We start from the raw sequence: 13,154 nt of genomic DNA, 5'->3' as shown, positions 1-13,154 counted from the left end.
TCGTCAATGACACTATACTGCCTATATTTTCAAAGACAACAAGAAACAGTTTCCTTGAGATCACAGCTTAGTGGAATAGTTAGTGAAGCCGCTCCCAAGTTTACAAGGGTGCACTGACTTACCACTAGCGCCTGATTTCAAGATGAATCGTCGCCGTCCCTCTATACTCTTACAACCACCAGGACAACACATTCTTGAGCAGAAGTCGTTCTCTTGCTCATAAACCCATCATGGTGTCAGCTGCATCTACCATAAACGCAACCCGCCTATCCCTGGAAGAGGTCTTGCAAGTACTCCTCGTCTGCTTCCACGCCGCCGCCGATACTGCCCCAAAGGCCATCCCCGCATACGCGATTGAGTTTCACGATCCTTCGGTCCGAGTCCCGATCTGGAAGATTTGGTCGATAGAAGACCTAGTGTTCGCCCCGCCTGACCCCGAAGACCTCAGCCGCTGCACCTTCCTGCCACCGTGGTTGAACGACGCACTCTCGCGCTTTAACATGTGCGACTGGTTCAGTCTTGTTCTAGAGGAGGAAGTGAACAGACTGGTCAGGAAGCTATTCAACGGACGTGCCCAGTGGTTGACATATTGGCCAAAGATCGACCGCATCTTGACCTGGCGCAGTAATCCGAATCAGCCTATGGTGCTAATGCACTCCGTGCTGTACGTCGAGACGGGCGATGGCAGACAGATGATCATGGATGGCACCTTGAGGCAATATCTTTGGGAATCATCGACTTGGCTTCAAACATGCCAAGAGTGGTATGTTGGACGCGTGGACTGGCGTCGTGGTTGGGTTTTTCCTTCGCAGAAGATTAGATGCTCGGTGGAGTATGAAGCAGCACGTGCAGCAGGCGGATACTGGGCCTTTGCCTTCGCGACATTGACACAGTTGTTCGGCGACCTGGACTGGGAGGAGTTGAGGGGTTTGGGACCAGTCGAGCGACTCGAGCGCGTTAAGAGAATGGCTGAAGGAAAGCTCGCTGGATTCCACGGATGGGCCCCCAAGTTTGGATGAACCAATGCAGGCAGAGACCAAAGGAAATGAATGTATGAATGTAATTCTTAGAAATGACAAGTGGTTGAGAAATGGATACCCATGTGTAAAGCGCTCGACCGCTGGCCACGAACAATGCTCAATTCCTAACTTCTTATGCTGTTGGTGCCCACTTGCTCTTCTTCCTTATTCGTGCACCGTAGATGTAGAAAAGAATGGGAACAGGAAGGAAGACTACGCAGATGAACGCCAAAAGACTACTCGCCCAAGGTACACCAAGGTTGTGGTACATGGCATGCGTAAACAGTGGGAAGAACGCGCCTGCGAAAGAGCGAATGAAGGTATTGACCGCGATGGCACTGTTGGAATAGAAGCCATAGCAGTCGATGAGGTAGCTCATACCTTGCCAGAACGGCACCATGCAGCCAAAACCGAGGAGAGCAACCGAGAGCACTTGTGGCACCCAGGTGATGTCGGGACTGCTAGTCCAGGCGAACCAGAATAGACCGGCAGGGAGTGCAATTGCCCCTAAAATCATAGGTGGTAAACGTTCCTCCGGAATAACCCTGCCGTGCTTGTGGAATGCGCGAGTAAAGTTTGTGGCGGAGCTATAAGCGATGCAGCCAGCACCCAGCAGAATGCCAACGATGAAGGCACCAAATGGCAGCTGCGATACACCCAAAGACCATCCTCGTTCTTCGTGGAACGACACCGGGAACTGTCACTTGTCAGGCCTTGTTATCGAGGATTATAGGGATGAACACTTACTGCTTCAAATAGTAGGTAGACGATGCCGTATAAAAAGCTCATGTAGGCTGTCACAAGTGCTAAGATTGGTTCCTGGATGAACATGATGAATGGCCTCAATAGATAGACATTGACAACCTTATCGACTGTCAATTTGTTCTCGTCTGCTGCAGCGTGGTACTTGTCGTTACCCGTCTCCCTTCGTAACCTGGCAGCTCGCAGTTGCAGTATCCTGGCGGCTGACGTTTCCGGAACGACGAAGAAGCCGATGCCTCCGAACAGACCGGCCATGATCAGGGTGATCCACGACGTCCACCGCCATCCAAGGTGTGATTCCGTAATGAAGCCACCAGCAATGGGGCCTGCTACGGGGCCGGCAAATCCGCCGGCAGCGAAGACACAGATGGCATAAGACCTAGGGATGGGATCCCACAAGTCTGCAAGAGCTCCACCAACGACTGCCAGAGGCGCAGAGGCGAAGAATCCACCCAGGAATCGACCGACGCATACCGTTGTAATGTTCTGCGCGAGTGCTACTGGGATCTGGAAGATAGCAAATAGTGCAAAGCCAAACATCAAGGGAGGCTTCCGGCCAAGCACTTCTGACATGGGTCCAAAGGCAATTGGACCGAATACGAAACCCTGTAGCTCTGTGTTAGCTACTGGGTAGCCGATCGCTGAGGAGTTGCTCAACGTACCAGGACGAATAATGCTACGCCAAGGGTAGCTGTGACCAGTTCAACATTGAACTTCTCTTGGACAACACCGATGTTGACACTGAATATCGAGCTGGCAAATGTGACTGTGAAAACCATGAGGCCCATAGAGATAGTGATCCCCCATCTCCGCTTTGGCGTCCAATTCTTTGGATTGTCAGGGTCGTTGGGTCCATCGAACTCTACGAAGAAGGACTCCGTATCTGTCGGAGGTGGCACGGTGCTGCTTGAAGCTTTTTCCAAGTCATGTGTCGTATCTTCCTCGCTCTTTCCGTAATCATCCTCTCTTGCAGCTGGTGTCTGTTCTGGAGGCATTTGAGACTGCGGCAATACTGGTGTATGCTGGGGGCCTATGTCGGAGTCTGCCATAGCGATCGGAGAAGTTTGAGAGTCGGCGAGACGGATTCTTGGCTACAATGACGGAAGGCCGAGTATTTGTATCATGTCCAACTTGGATCCGTGGATATGTAATTATTCCCGGAGTTTGCATGGATTTAACGATAAAGAGGCGACGATCTTCTGCAGCCGCCCCTTGACCCACCTTCAGCGCCTCGCCATGTACGCGAAGTCAACTTGGCGTTTTATTGCGCGTTTGGTGCTGTCGCGCCATGATAAGGCTCCGCGGCTGAAATGTCTGTTCGGGTGCGTCTACGATGGGAAGAATGGCGTCCTGAGCAAAAGGAGTTACCGCGTCATCGATTCGTCGAGGTGCTTTTCCTGAAGCTAGTAAGCGCAAAACAATAGTGCGGCAGCTTTTCCGGATGACACACCAACCTTCATCCAACATCATCTCAGTCAGCCCTTTCGTACAACCCGATAGACCAGCAGCGCCCTCGTACGTGTGTTATTGTTACCCAGGGTGTGAATTGCGCTCGCCCTCTGGAAACCAGCTTGACGCGAGATGGTCAGAAAAGCTGAAGAGTTGAGAGTAACAAGCCCAGATAGCACAAGCATACCCGCACAATTCGATAGATAGCAACAGGCTGTCGCGATGTCGAGGGTAATATCTTTTTGATGCCGGCTACCAGCATACAGCATCGACCTACTCTCTTCCAGGAAACAACTTCTTCCAGTTGAGCCAATCCAGAGTTTACCACATCGATATGAGCAGGATGCGAAATGCCTATGACTACAGCCACGAGGACTGATACTTCGACCAACCGCACGCCTGTTGGACGCAGGTGTGCGAAGATACCTACGTCGCATCTGCCTCTGTCGTTCCCAGCACGCGCTCATTTTCAGTAGCCTGCTGGTCATCTCCGTCGTCGATATCTCCACGTATCAATCTGGCTTCGCGAAGCTTCTCCGTACCAAGAAAAGATACTAGCAAATAGGCTGTCGAACGGGAAGGGGTCAAGATTAGAGGAGCACGCTTGATAGGCGACTGGGAACGATAGGCGACTGGGAACAATACGGAGAGGGAGACGAGTTCGGCACGCGCCCAGTAACCCAGGTAGTAAGAAAGACGTCCTTGCAGATCCACAGATTATACATTTGGGTTATAGATTCGAGTACGGAGGGGAAGATGCAGATCCGATACATGGTGGTTGCACAGACGTCAACAGGGCCTCGTGTGCACAAGAGTCATCTTGGTCTTTTATGTCATCGATATTTCCGTATCTATTATAGCTACCTTACCTTGCAGATACACCAGCGTTAGCTGAAGGTCCTCAGGTCTAGTTTCTTTGTCATACTGGTCTCCCTCACGCCTCTATTCGACACTGTCTCTAGATAATTGCTGCATTCTGTTCGTTATCGTTCGCCTGAATTATTCGCTTCAGACTTTCCCACGTAGCATGGATCTCCGAAACCTCTAGTTCCGGAAATTCGTCTTTCAGCGACGTGCTGAGCATGAGAAGAATTTCCTGATGAGAGCGTTCATACCACTTATTTTCGACCTGAATGTTGCATGCGTGGAGCTCCCTTCCGAGGCCTTCCTCCGACCCAAGAACAAGTACAAGGGGTAAAACCCCATGGCGTCCCTGTAACATGTGAGGCGCTTGGCGTACAATTGAGTTGACGAAGCCTTCCCGCTCTGTCTGGTTTAGGCCAAGCAAGTTCTCGGCACTCCAGCTTTGTAAATCATCAAAGACATCTTTGAACATCAGCGTTGGGAATATCTCGGGTCCCTCTCGCGCGATGTCGCTTGATCTCGAAGGAGGAGAAAGAGGATCGACGCGTCCCACAAAGTGCATTCTGATGCTACTGAGATCCTCTCCTTGCTTCTTGGTCAAGTTACATGGTTCCTTGTGTTGATTGAAGGCAGCTTTAAGTACTTCAGCTGCTGTCTTAAGAGAAAGTGCTCTTGCCTTCTGGTAGTCTTCCTGATCATAGATGCCATAGTCGTTCTTTCCGCAAATAGACCAGCCGGACGAATTCTTCGCTCGTCGCAAAATTGCCTCAAGCATTTGCTTCTCAGATAATGTACTGGACTCTCTATCAGCAACAGCTTTGTCCACCGTTACTTCTGGAAGTGCAATAGCAGTGGTCTTCGTTTTTGCGTGAAATCTTATGATGTCTAGAGGTTTTCCAATTGCTTCCCATTCCCAGTTAGCAACCCCATAAAGTGGATTTACCTTGTCAGAATCGATGCGAACTAAGAACACACTAAATCGATTCAGATCAATTTTGATGTCCAGGTTCAGCTCTAGCATAGAAACTTTGTTCTCTAGGCCATTCCAGGTTTTCTTCGCCTCTTGTGTAACGCGACTTGGCCAGTACCAGGTCCCTGATTCTAGTAAGTCATTGGTAGCTTCCGGATTTTCTCCCTCAGTACTGGGAGGCTTTCTTATCGATGATGTCAATAGGTAGTTGTAATTTGTGTGTGGACCACCCCGTCTTCTTACAGCGATGATGTCTCCAATCACCTCTGTATCGTTGTTGTTCGGCATTGAATCTTTCAACCAGAGTTTTGCCATGTGGGCAGGCACTCTGATCTCGTCATGACGGTCGGAGACTGTACTCTCGTCCGGCTTGATCGTGGTTGTCTCAGACTTGAGTTGCAGCTCATCACTTCTGCTGGACTTCATTGGTTCTGGGTCATTGTCCGACATGTCGTGTCTGATATGTCAGGTGTGATTCAAGGAGGTAGTGACGAATGAATTTGGGCTTCTGCGCGACGCTCTTCCCTACTTGTACTATTGCCAGGTGTGCAAGCAATCACGTCGCATATCACCAGTGCTGATCATTTCAAGCTTGCTATACGGCACGAGTGGCTTCATCAAACCCAAAGGTAGCAGCTTAGTACGAGGAAACGATACTTGAAGCTACGAACTTTGCATGAAAAGTACCGCGAAAATTTCAGTGTTCAACGGGATCAAATGCTGAGATATTACACAGACCATGGTGGTGAAGTATCAGCAGCTCTAAACAGGCATGCTCAGGAACATAACGTCTATGACATCATATTACCCCTTGATTCGTACGAAAGAGCGAGATAGTTGTTGCAATTTCAAGTGTCTAGCAAACGGTCTAAAGGGAGCTGGTTTGGCTAGATGGACGACGAGCGTCAGCCACTACGAGTGGTCACGAAGACTAGTTCTATGTCTGTTCTGGGTCCGCATCGACTATACCCTCGATGTCATCCTCACCCGAATTTTCAGCATGTTTTGCGGTCTTCGCAGACTTTGGCTTCTTCGCTGGTGGTTGCATACTGGCCGGCGCGGCGGAGCCTCTCTTGTTGTCCTTTTGAGACTTTGATGTTCTCTCTGCTGCCTCTCCCTGAACATTCTTTCTAAGAATCTTTCTATTCTTTTCTTCCGTAGCTGCTACGCCCTTTTTCGAGACACGTTGCTGTTCAGAGCTTTGAGACTCTGCGCTGCTACTAGATTCAGCGTCGTCTAGTGCAGCCTGATCAGGCTCTGTCTGAGTTTCTGCATCTGCTACTAAGCTATTTTGCTCATCTACTCCAGCCTGCGTGTCATCTCCGCTGTCTAGTAGTACGGGTTCATCCTTTTCGTCTCCGGGAGTGCCATCATCACTGCCGTCATCCTCCCCAGAGTTCACGTCAGTATCCAAACTGACGCTCTCGAGTACCTGGACCTCGTGCCACCTCGGTATCGCTACTTTCCTAAATTCTCCTGCTTCTTTAGCTCTTTTATAATCTTCGAAAGCCTCCGGGAGGTCGGGCCGAACAACAGTTCTCCTAAGCCATTGAAGTTCATCAGCCAGGACTAACATCTCCACGTTACTCTTGTTCGACTTTTTCCTGCGTGCGATACATCGATATTTTTTGTCGAAAGCTACGCCAACTTTCTCAGTCAAAGTCGCTTCTGTAACTGTGAGATCAGATGGAACCTCCAGGTTTTGTTTCTCGTGATGCGCATGTGAAGTGGTATTGGTTGGCTCGCCCATATTCGCTTTGCCACTATTTCCCTTGTTCCTAGACAACTCTGATTCACCCGTTGTACTCTGCTTAACTAGATCATCTTCCTCATCCTCTTGGCCGATCAGATCGCTACCTGTGGTTTCTAAGATCTCCGCCGGTTCTGGTGCATCGTCATCGTTACTGAGTTCGTTCAATAGCCTTCGAGCAAGTCGCAAGGTCTCTGCGAGTTTGGCCTTCAAGATCGCTTCTCTCTCGGCTTTCCCCTTCTTTTCTGCAGGCATCTCACTGTTTCGGTCTCTTCCACTTCCTGATTTGTCACTCATATCTTCGAATTGGCTACTCACGTCTTTCTTCGATCAGTTGTGATACTTATCTTAAGTGTGTAATCGTGATTAAGAGACACAACCTACCGAGCCGACCTACGGTTCATCTTTATACTCTGACTAACTTTCCACTATCGCTCCCTCCTTTGTGTTGAGGCAAACATCGGTACTACATTTCAAGCGATAGTTTGACATCGCAGATTGTTCTAGCTGGATCTGTTTCTTGTTGAGTAAGGAGGTGACGTACTCCGTAACAAAGAAGTCGTTAGCAAGAACGGTTCGGACAAACCGGATGATGCACTAAGAGTGGGCGCAGTATCTGTATCAATTTGAAGCTCACATGCCTCGTGCTGACTCTGAATTCTTGTTGTGGTTTGCGATGTGGACGATGGTAAAAAGGTTCCGATGTATTGAGATAGATTTATGTACTTAACGGTGTTGACGGGGGAAGTTCTACAGGAGCTAGGTAGGTAGCACAGACACAAAACTAGGTTCTAATTACAATTCTACACTCGCACACCTACAAACGACTCTCCGCTCCATCAGTTCCAACCAACCCAATTCTTACTCATTATACGCCATACCCGCACCTCACCTGATCTCAAATCTCCCATCTTGAAGCTCTCAGGCTTAACCTTCTTGTGCTCGCGTCCTTGCTCCCAAGCCCGCACCTTCTTCTTGCTACCGTCCCACTCGACAACAACACCCACGTGATCTGGCTTCCCTACATCCATTGCGTACTTGGCATGCATTGGTCCAGTCTTACCCTGAAACTTGGCGTTGCGGAAGCTGATGATGTCACCAGGGCGGATCTCATCGTAAGATTGAGTGGACGCGTTGGCCAAGTTCGCGTAAACGAGCGCACCATACGAACGGGTCGAGATCGGAGGCAATGCGTCATTGAAGGGCTTCAACAGCTCATCAACCAGACCGTGCGGCGTGCCGTTGCCGACAACAGTGTTCTGTTTTGACTCGATGGTCTTGGCTATCGAGCGACCATACTGTTCGTACGCGTTCTCTAGCTGGTCTGGGCGTTGGCTGGGAGGTGGCGGCTCATTGCGCTGCTCCAGGTCAACGTCGGAGACATTGGTGACCTCGAAGCGAGCGGAAATGATTGTCTGTGAATAGTCAAGGTAAAGAACCTTGATGAGTTTCTCTACAGTGTTGCCTGACTGCGACTCCTTCATGTCTACCAGGACGTCTTTACGACCCTGCAGTGAAGGAGGGAGCAGTTTGGGTTGAGTCCACCAATGCGAAGAAACCCCCAAATCGATATCACTTGCAATGAAACCTTGGTTCGTTGTCGGACGGGTCTGATCCATAGAGGAGCGAGTTGTAAGCATCTGGACAGCATCGAGTGACTTTCGAGTGTTCAATATCCGAGGTGGTGCCTCTGTTGCAACTGGTGAGAACATTGAAACAGGACGCTCTTGGGGTGGAGGTGGTGCCATTCTTTCTTGAGCTGGGGGAGGTGGAGCCTGCATGTGTGGAAGAGGTGGAGGTGCATGCTGGTGCGACGGGGCCTGAGGCGGTGGAGGTGGCGGTCTGTCGTGAGACTTCCGAGGCGCAGGCGAAGAGTACAAATCGTCCTCATCGTCTGATTGTTGACGCTGGGGCATGGGAGGCATCGATGGTGGCATTGGTGGCGGTGGACGACTCTGTGGGGGAGGCGGCTGACTTTGTGGGGGTGGTGGAACTGCTCTAGGAGCTGCAGGTGCCGCAGCCTGTGGAGGAGGTGGTCCGGAATACTTGTACGGATCATACTCGTCGTCATCGTCGTCCATAGGGGCGTTGCGAGTCGGCGGCGGTACCGGGGGAAGAGGAGGAGCACCACGTGGTGCATCTGTTGATGGCCGGCTGGGCGCCTGCTGGGGTGGAGGAGGCGGTACTGCACGAGGCGCAGTAGGGGGAAGAGGTGGCATGCCGTGGGGAATTGTGGGCGATCGTGCTGATGTTGGCTCGTCTGTCAAGGCGCTGTCCTCTACACTTGAATCCCTAGCATGTGACTTCAAAGCATCTTTATGGGTTGCCTCTGGTGCCATGTCCGTGTCATAATCACCTTCGTAGTCGGTTTCACCCTCGTTGCGGTCAATTCTGCGGATTGGCAGATCTTCATGACGCGAAGGGGGCGCTTGTGCTGGTGGAGGTGGTGGAGGTGGCCGGCTTGTTGTAGGAGATCCGGGACCGGCAGACGGGATAGGTGGCGCACGCCTCTCTGATGGGTCTTGTGATGGCTCACCGGAAGCAAAATATGAGAGTCGCTTGTTGGGTGCTTGCATTGGAGCAGACGGTGTGTTAGCAGTGTCTGTCATTTCATCGCCAGACTCAGATCCGGGTCCAGGAGAGAGAACCTGAGGAGGGGGTGGTGGCACTGGTCGAGCTATGTATTGTCAGTATAAGCTTGAGCATCATAACGCGACGTGACTTACACGCTGCTGGCACCGGAGGAGGAGCAGGTCGTCCTAAGGATTGTCAGTACAGTATCAATAAGAACGCAAACTACAGCATTATGTACACACATACTAGACACGCATACAGTCATAACATATTCCGATAGACCGTCGTAAGTGACATAGGTCTTTGACAAGGTCTCGGAAGATGGTGGCTGCAGGCAGTCTTGGGTATGGCGTACGAAAGCGTGGATTGGTTTGCAAGGAATCAAGAGCTTACGGTCTGTTGGGACAGGTGGGGCGCCACTGCCAGTAGATGTTTGTTGAGTTGGCTGAGATGCGACGTCCTCTACATCAGGTACCTCGTCCGCTGGATGAGCGCTGGTCACAGGGTGCGAGGTCTCGTCTTCCTTTTCGACGGAAAGCGAGCGATCTTCCGGCTCTGGGCTTTTGACGGGTGCCATGCCAGGCATACCAAACCCAAACATAGGCACACGTTGCTGGGGCATGCTGTACTGTTCGGCGTCTTCGGGTTTCTTCTCAGTGGTCGACTTCTTCTTTGGTGGTTTTGGTGGAAGACCGCCCATGGGCATAGGACCGCCAAACATGGGTATGCCGCCCATGCCGCCACCCAATCTCCTCATGCGCTCACGTAGCTCTTCTTTACGTCTCAGCTCTGCGGTCTCCTCATCTTCCTCCTCCTCTTCCTCCTCTTCTCCGGGCACATCTTGCTCGTCGCCAACGTTGGGCTCTTCGGCAGGAGCATTAGGTGCTCTAGGGGGTGGCGGCGGCGGGTGCCTGCTCTTTGGTCGGTCCTCATCCTCTTCGACACTTGTGGACTCTCCTCCAGCATCCTCGGTGTCTCCGGCGGCGGATTGATCGGCATCATTTTCGCTAAGTAGTTCGCGAGTGCGGGCTTCCGAGTCCGGAGACCGAATGTCGTGAGATGCCCGCGGAGGTCGACTCTGGTCCATGGACGCACGACCCTTGGACGCTCCACTTGTCACGCGCTCTAGACCAGTGTCTTCGCTGTCTTCAGCGTGGGCGTCTTGGGACTCGGTTCTCCTGACTACTGGCGGTTTAGGCTTCGGCTTCTCCTTGTGCGCAGCTGCCATCCTTTCTGCCTGTTCCTGCTGTTGTTTCTGAAGAAGAGCAATGCGCTCTTTCAGACTCATCTTGGGCTGCTGCTCCTCTTCGCCTTCATTTGTTTTCTGAGAATCATGAGCAACCAGTCCCGCACGCTCTGCATCGTTCTGATTCTGCGCCTGGCGCTCTGCAATCTCGGGATCCTCCTCACGACGGTATGTCTTGACTGGTGGAGCTGCCGACTCTCGGGTAGGAGGAACGTAGGCATTCCGACTCGGCGGCGGAGCCACAAATGGCTTCTTGACAAAGCTCGGGGCGACGCCAGCTGGCTTGATAGGTTTAGGCGGAGGCTCACTTGTCTTGTTGAAAGCGGCAATACGGCTCAGGAAAGCATTGTTCTTGGCGGCGACAGGTGGCGGGGCCTTCTTCGCAGGAGGAGCTGGCTTGGGCGACTCTGACTGCGGCGGTAGGGCTTCTTGGGCCTTCGCGCTCGACGCAGAGCGGGGCGACATGGGCGACATGGGCAACGGTGTTGTTTTGGCAGCTTGGGGCACCTCGATGGGGGGAGGCTGTGGCTTGGGTGGCTCCGGCTCCTGAGGTTGAACTGGCTCTGGTTCCTGCTGAGGGGCCTGGGGCATGGGGGGAGCTTCTTGCACAGGCGGCTGCTCTAAGGGCTTGTGCCGCGATGCTCGGTTGGGCCGTGGCGGCGGCTCTGGCTCGTAGCGCTCGACGAAGTTCCTGGGGAAGAGGCCATCGTGCTTGGTGCCGCTCTCGTCGGTGTATTCACCCACATACCAGTCGTCACCCTCCTCCTCGGTTACGGAGATTATCTGGCCGACCTTGAAGCCCAAATCATCTTCGTGGGGGGACGCGTAGTCGTAGACGGCCTTGACTTTGTACATGGCGACGGGCTACAGTGGTGGATGCAGTCGTTCCAGCTGCAGGATGCTCAATGGGGGGTGACAGCTGCGGTCCCTGCCTAACAGCGCTTGGGCAAGATTGTGTGGGAGCTCTCTAGGGCGTTGTGCACGGCGGGTCTCGGACGTGGAGCTGCGATGACGCGGATGTCAGCATGTGCAGCAATGCGGGAGGCGCGGAACAAAGTCACGACGTACCATTCAATGCTTGCACCCTCACAGCTCGGGGCGAGGGGTAGTGGGAAGGATGAGGGCTGCTGCAGGTGCCTCCGTGCGAAGAAGTGTGGTGACGAAGCTCGAAACAGCCCCGCCCAAGTCCCCCGACGCTCCGCCAAGGCACGCCCAAAGAGGTTCCACTTCACACTCTAGCCACGACGATCCCAACACCAACAGACACCCGACATGCCGCCCAAGTCCATACTCAAGAACACGACTGTCTCCACAAACGGGCCCCCTGCGAAGAAACCCGTGAACCCGCGCCACCTTGCAGTCGCCCGCCACCATGCGACGGTACTTGAAGATCGCAAGCGCGTCGAGGCAGAGGTGCTCGAGGCTGTCATGACACTGATGGACTATCCCACCTCGCCCGATGCAGATGCTAAGCGACCATCACCCTCAGATGCGCACTTCTTTCAAAAGGCCGTCATTCCCTTTCAGCCTGCCGACTATGATGCTCTCATCGAGGAGCGCAACATCGCCGACAAGTGTGGCTATGCGCTTTGCCCAAAACCAAAGAAGAAGGCGCGATCCACTGCAAGGAAGCAGTTTGTTGACACAGACCACGGTGTGCAGATAGTAGACAGAAAGGTGCTAGAGGTGTGGTGTTCAGACGACTGCGCAAGACGCGCACTCTACGTCAAGGTGCAGCTGAACGAAGAGCCTGCGTGGATGCGGCACGGGGGATACGGCGACAAGATTGAGCTCATGGTGGACAATGCCGATGAACACCAGAAGGCTCTACCGTTACGTCTGAAGCAGGAAAGCGCGACCACGGCCCATGTAGACGAAGACGCAGACCTGGATGCAGCCTGGGCTGCTCAAGCGGATGCTATGAAGGATCTGGCGCTCGAACGGGGGGAGAAACCAGGTAACCTAACCAAGGCAAACAACGATCTCATCCAAGACCAGATTCTCGAGCGCTCATCTAGCAGCGCGCCGCCACAGCCACCCTCGCTTCCTTCCCAAACATCTGACCATACCATGGCCATCGAAGGGCACGTTCCACGTATCAACCGCAAAGAAAAAGACGACGATGATGAGGACGACGACCAAGACTGGGATAAGCACCTGCCTGGGTGAGCTGCCATGATCAAGGTCTTGTCGTATCAAGGTCCCCACTCATCGGTGCGCACGCGTCCATGAGACTACCATGAAAACCACAAAACGTTCAACTCGCAAAACACATTCGATAGACCATGAGGATAGAACCTATTGGCCGAGTACATTTGTAGAGAGAGATCCCAGCCTGGAAAACGGTGGGAATCGTTTTGCACTCAGTAGAACAGAAGTCATTCTTGAAACCCTGCTGCCAAAGCGCAAAGTCAAGAAGGCTCAGGATATGTCTTAGCAAGGCTGCTCTTTATGGATAGTCGCAGATTAGCCACTGCGGAAATTAATGTCTACAAATCCTATATTTTCATACTTTTGACA

The 13,154-nt window shown here is 52.5% G+C and overlaps 7 protein-coding genes across 7 annotated transcripts; 2 read left to right on the top strand and 5 right to left on the bottom strand.

The window, feature by feature from the left end:
* The first annotated feature begins 64 nt into the window (after nt 1-64).
* CC77DRAFT_539155 (hypothetical protein) lies at nt 65-1,085 on the top strand. The gene has a single exon (XM_018532068.1). The coding sequence runs from the start codon at nt 231-233 to the stop codon at nt 1,017-1,019; it is 789 nt and encodes a 262-aa protein (XP_018390071.1). The 5' UTR covers nt 65-230; the 3' UTR covers nt 1,020-1,085.
* Nucleotides 1,086-1,152: 67 nt separating this feature from the next.
* Nucleotides 1,153-2,776, bottom strand: CC77DRAFT_927711 (citrinin biosynthesis transporter CtnC; the record flags this gene model as incomplete). Its single annotated transcript, XM_018534007.1, has 3 exons — nt 1,153-1,716; nt 1,767-2,387; nt 2,444-2,776. The coding sequence occupies 3 exons, from the start codon at nt 2,774-2,776 to the stop codon at nt 1,153-1,155; spliced, it is 1,518 nt and encodes a 505-aa protein (XP_018390070.1).
* Nucleotides 2,777-3,212: 436 nt separating this feature from the next.
* Nucleotides 3,213-3,953, bottom strand: CC77DRAFT_539124 (hypothetical protein). Its single transcript, XM_018532067.1, has one exon. It carries the CDS (start codon nt 3,716-3,718, stop codon nt 3,257-3,259), a length of 462 nt encoding a protein of 153 aa, XP_018390069.1. The 5' UTR covers nt 3,719-3,953; the 3' UTR covers nt 3,213-3,256.
* Nucleotides 3,954-4,188: 235 nt separating this feature from the next.
* CC77DRAFT_1057848 (hypothetical protein) lies at nt 4,189-5,514 on the bottom strand (the record flags this gene model as incomplete). The annotated part of the gene is made up of 1 exon (XM_018528065.1): nt 4,189-5,514. One exon carries the CDS (start codon nt 5,512-5,514, stop codon nt 4,189-4,191), a length of 1,326 nt encoding a protein of 441 aa, XP_018390068.1.
* A 487-nt stretch (nt 5,515-6,001) lies between these two features.
* CC77DRAFT_1081732 (hypothetical protein) lies at nt 6,002-7,478 on the bottom strand (the record flags this gene model as incomplete). The annotated part of the gene is made up of 1 exon (XM_018529339.1): nt 6,002-7,478. The coding sequence occupies exon 1, from the start codon at nt 7,109-7,111 to the stop codon at nt 6,002-6,004; it is 1,110 nt and encodes a 369-aa protein (XP_018390067.1). The 5' UTR covers nt 7,112-7,478.
* Nucleotides 7,479-7,622: 144 nt separating this feature from the next.
* Nucleotides 7,623-11,779, bottom strand: CC77DRAFT_1017009 (hypothetical protein). Its single transcript, XM_018524324.1, has 4 exons — nt 11,703-11,779; nt 9,782-11,637; nt 9,541-9,573; nt 7,623-9,491 (listed from the first exon to the last, which is right to left on the bottom strand). The coding sequence occupies exons 2-4, from the start codon at nt 11,487-11,489 to the stop codon at nt 7,654-7,656; spliced, it is 3,579 nt and encodes a 1,192-aa protein (XP_018390066.1). The 5' UTR covers nt 11,490-11,637; nt 11,703-11,779; the 3' UTR covers nt 7,623-7,653.
* On the top strand, nt 11,704-13,143 carry CC77DRAFT_1017008 (hypothetical protein). The gene has a single exon (XM_018524323.1). The coding sequence runs from the start codon at nt 11,907-11,909 to the stop codon at nt 12,801-12,803; it is 897 nt and encodes a 298-aa protein (XP_018390065.1). The 5' UTR covers nt 11,704-11,906; the 3' UTR covers nt 12,804-13,143.
* Nucleotides 13,144-13,154: the final 11 nt, after the last annotated feature.

This window comes from Alternaria alternata (assembly GCF_001642055.1).
Source record: "Alternaria alternata strain SRC1lrK2f unplaced genomic scaffold CC77scaffold_3, whole genome shotgun sequence".
NCBI classification, from domain to species: Eukaryota; Fungi; Ascomycota; class Dothideomycetes; order Pleosporales; family Pleosporaceae; genus Alternaria; species Alternaria alternata.
Note: the sequence above shows the minus strand (reverse complement) of the source record. Positions and strands in the feature narration are given on the sequence as shown.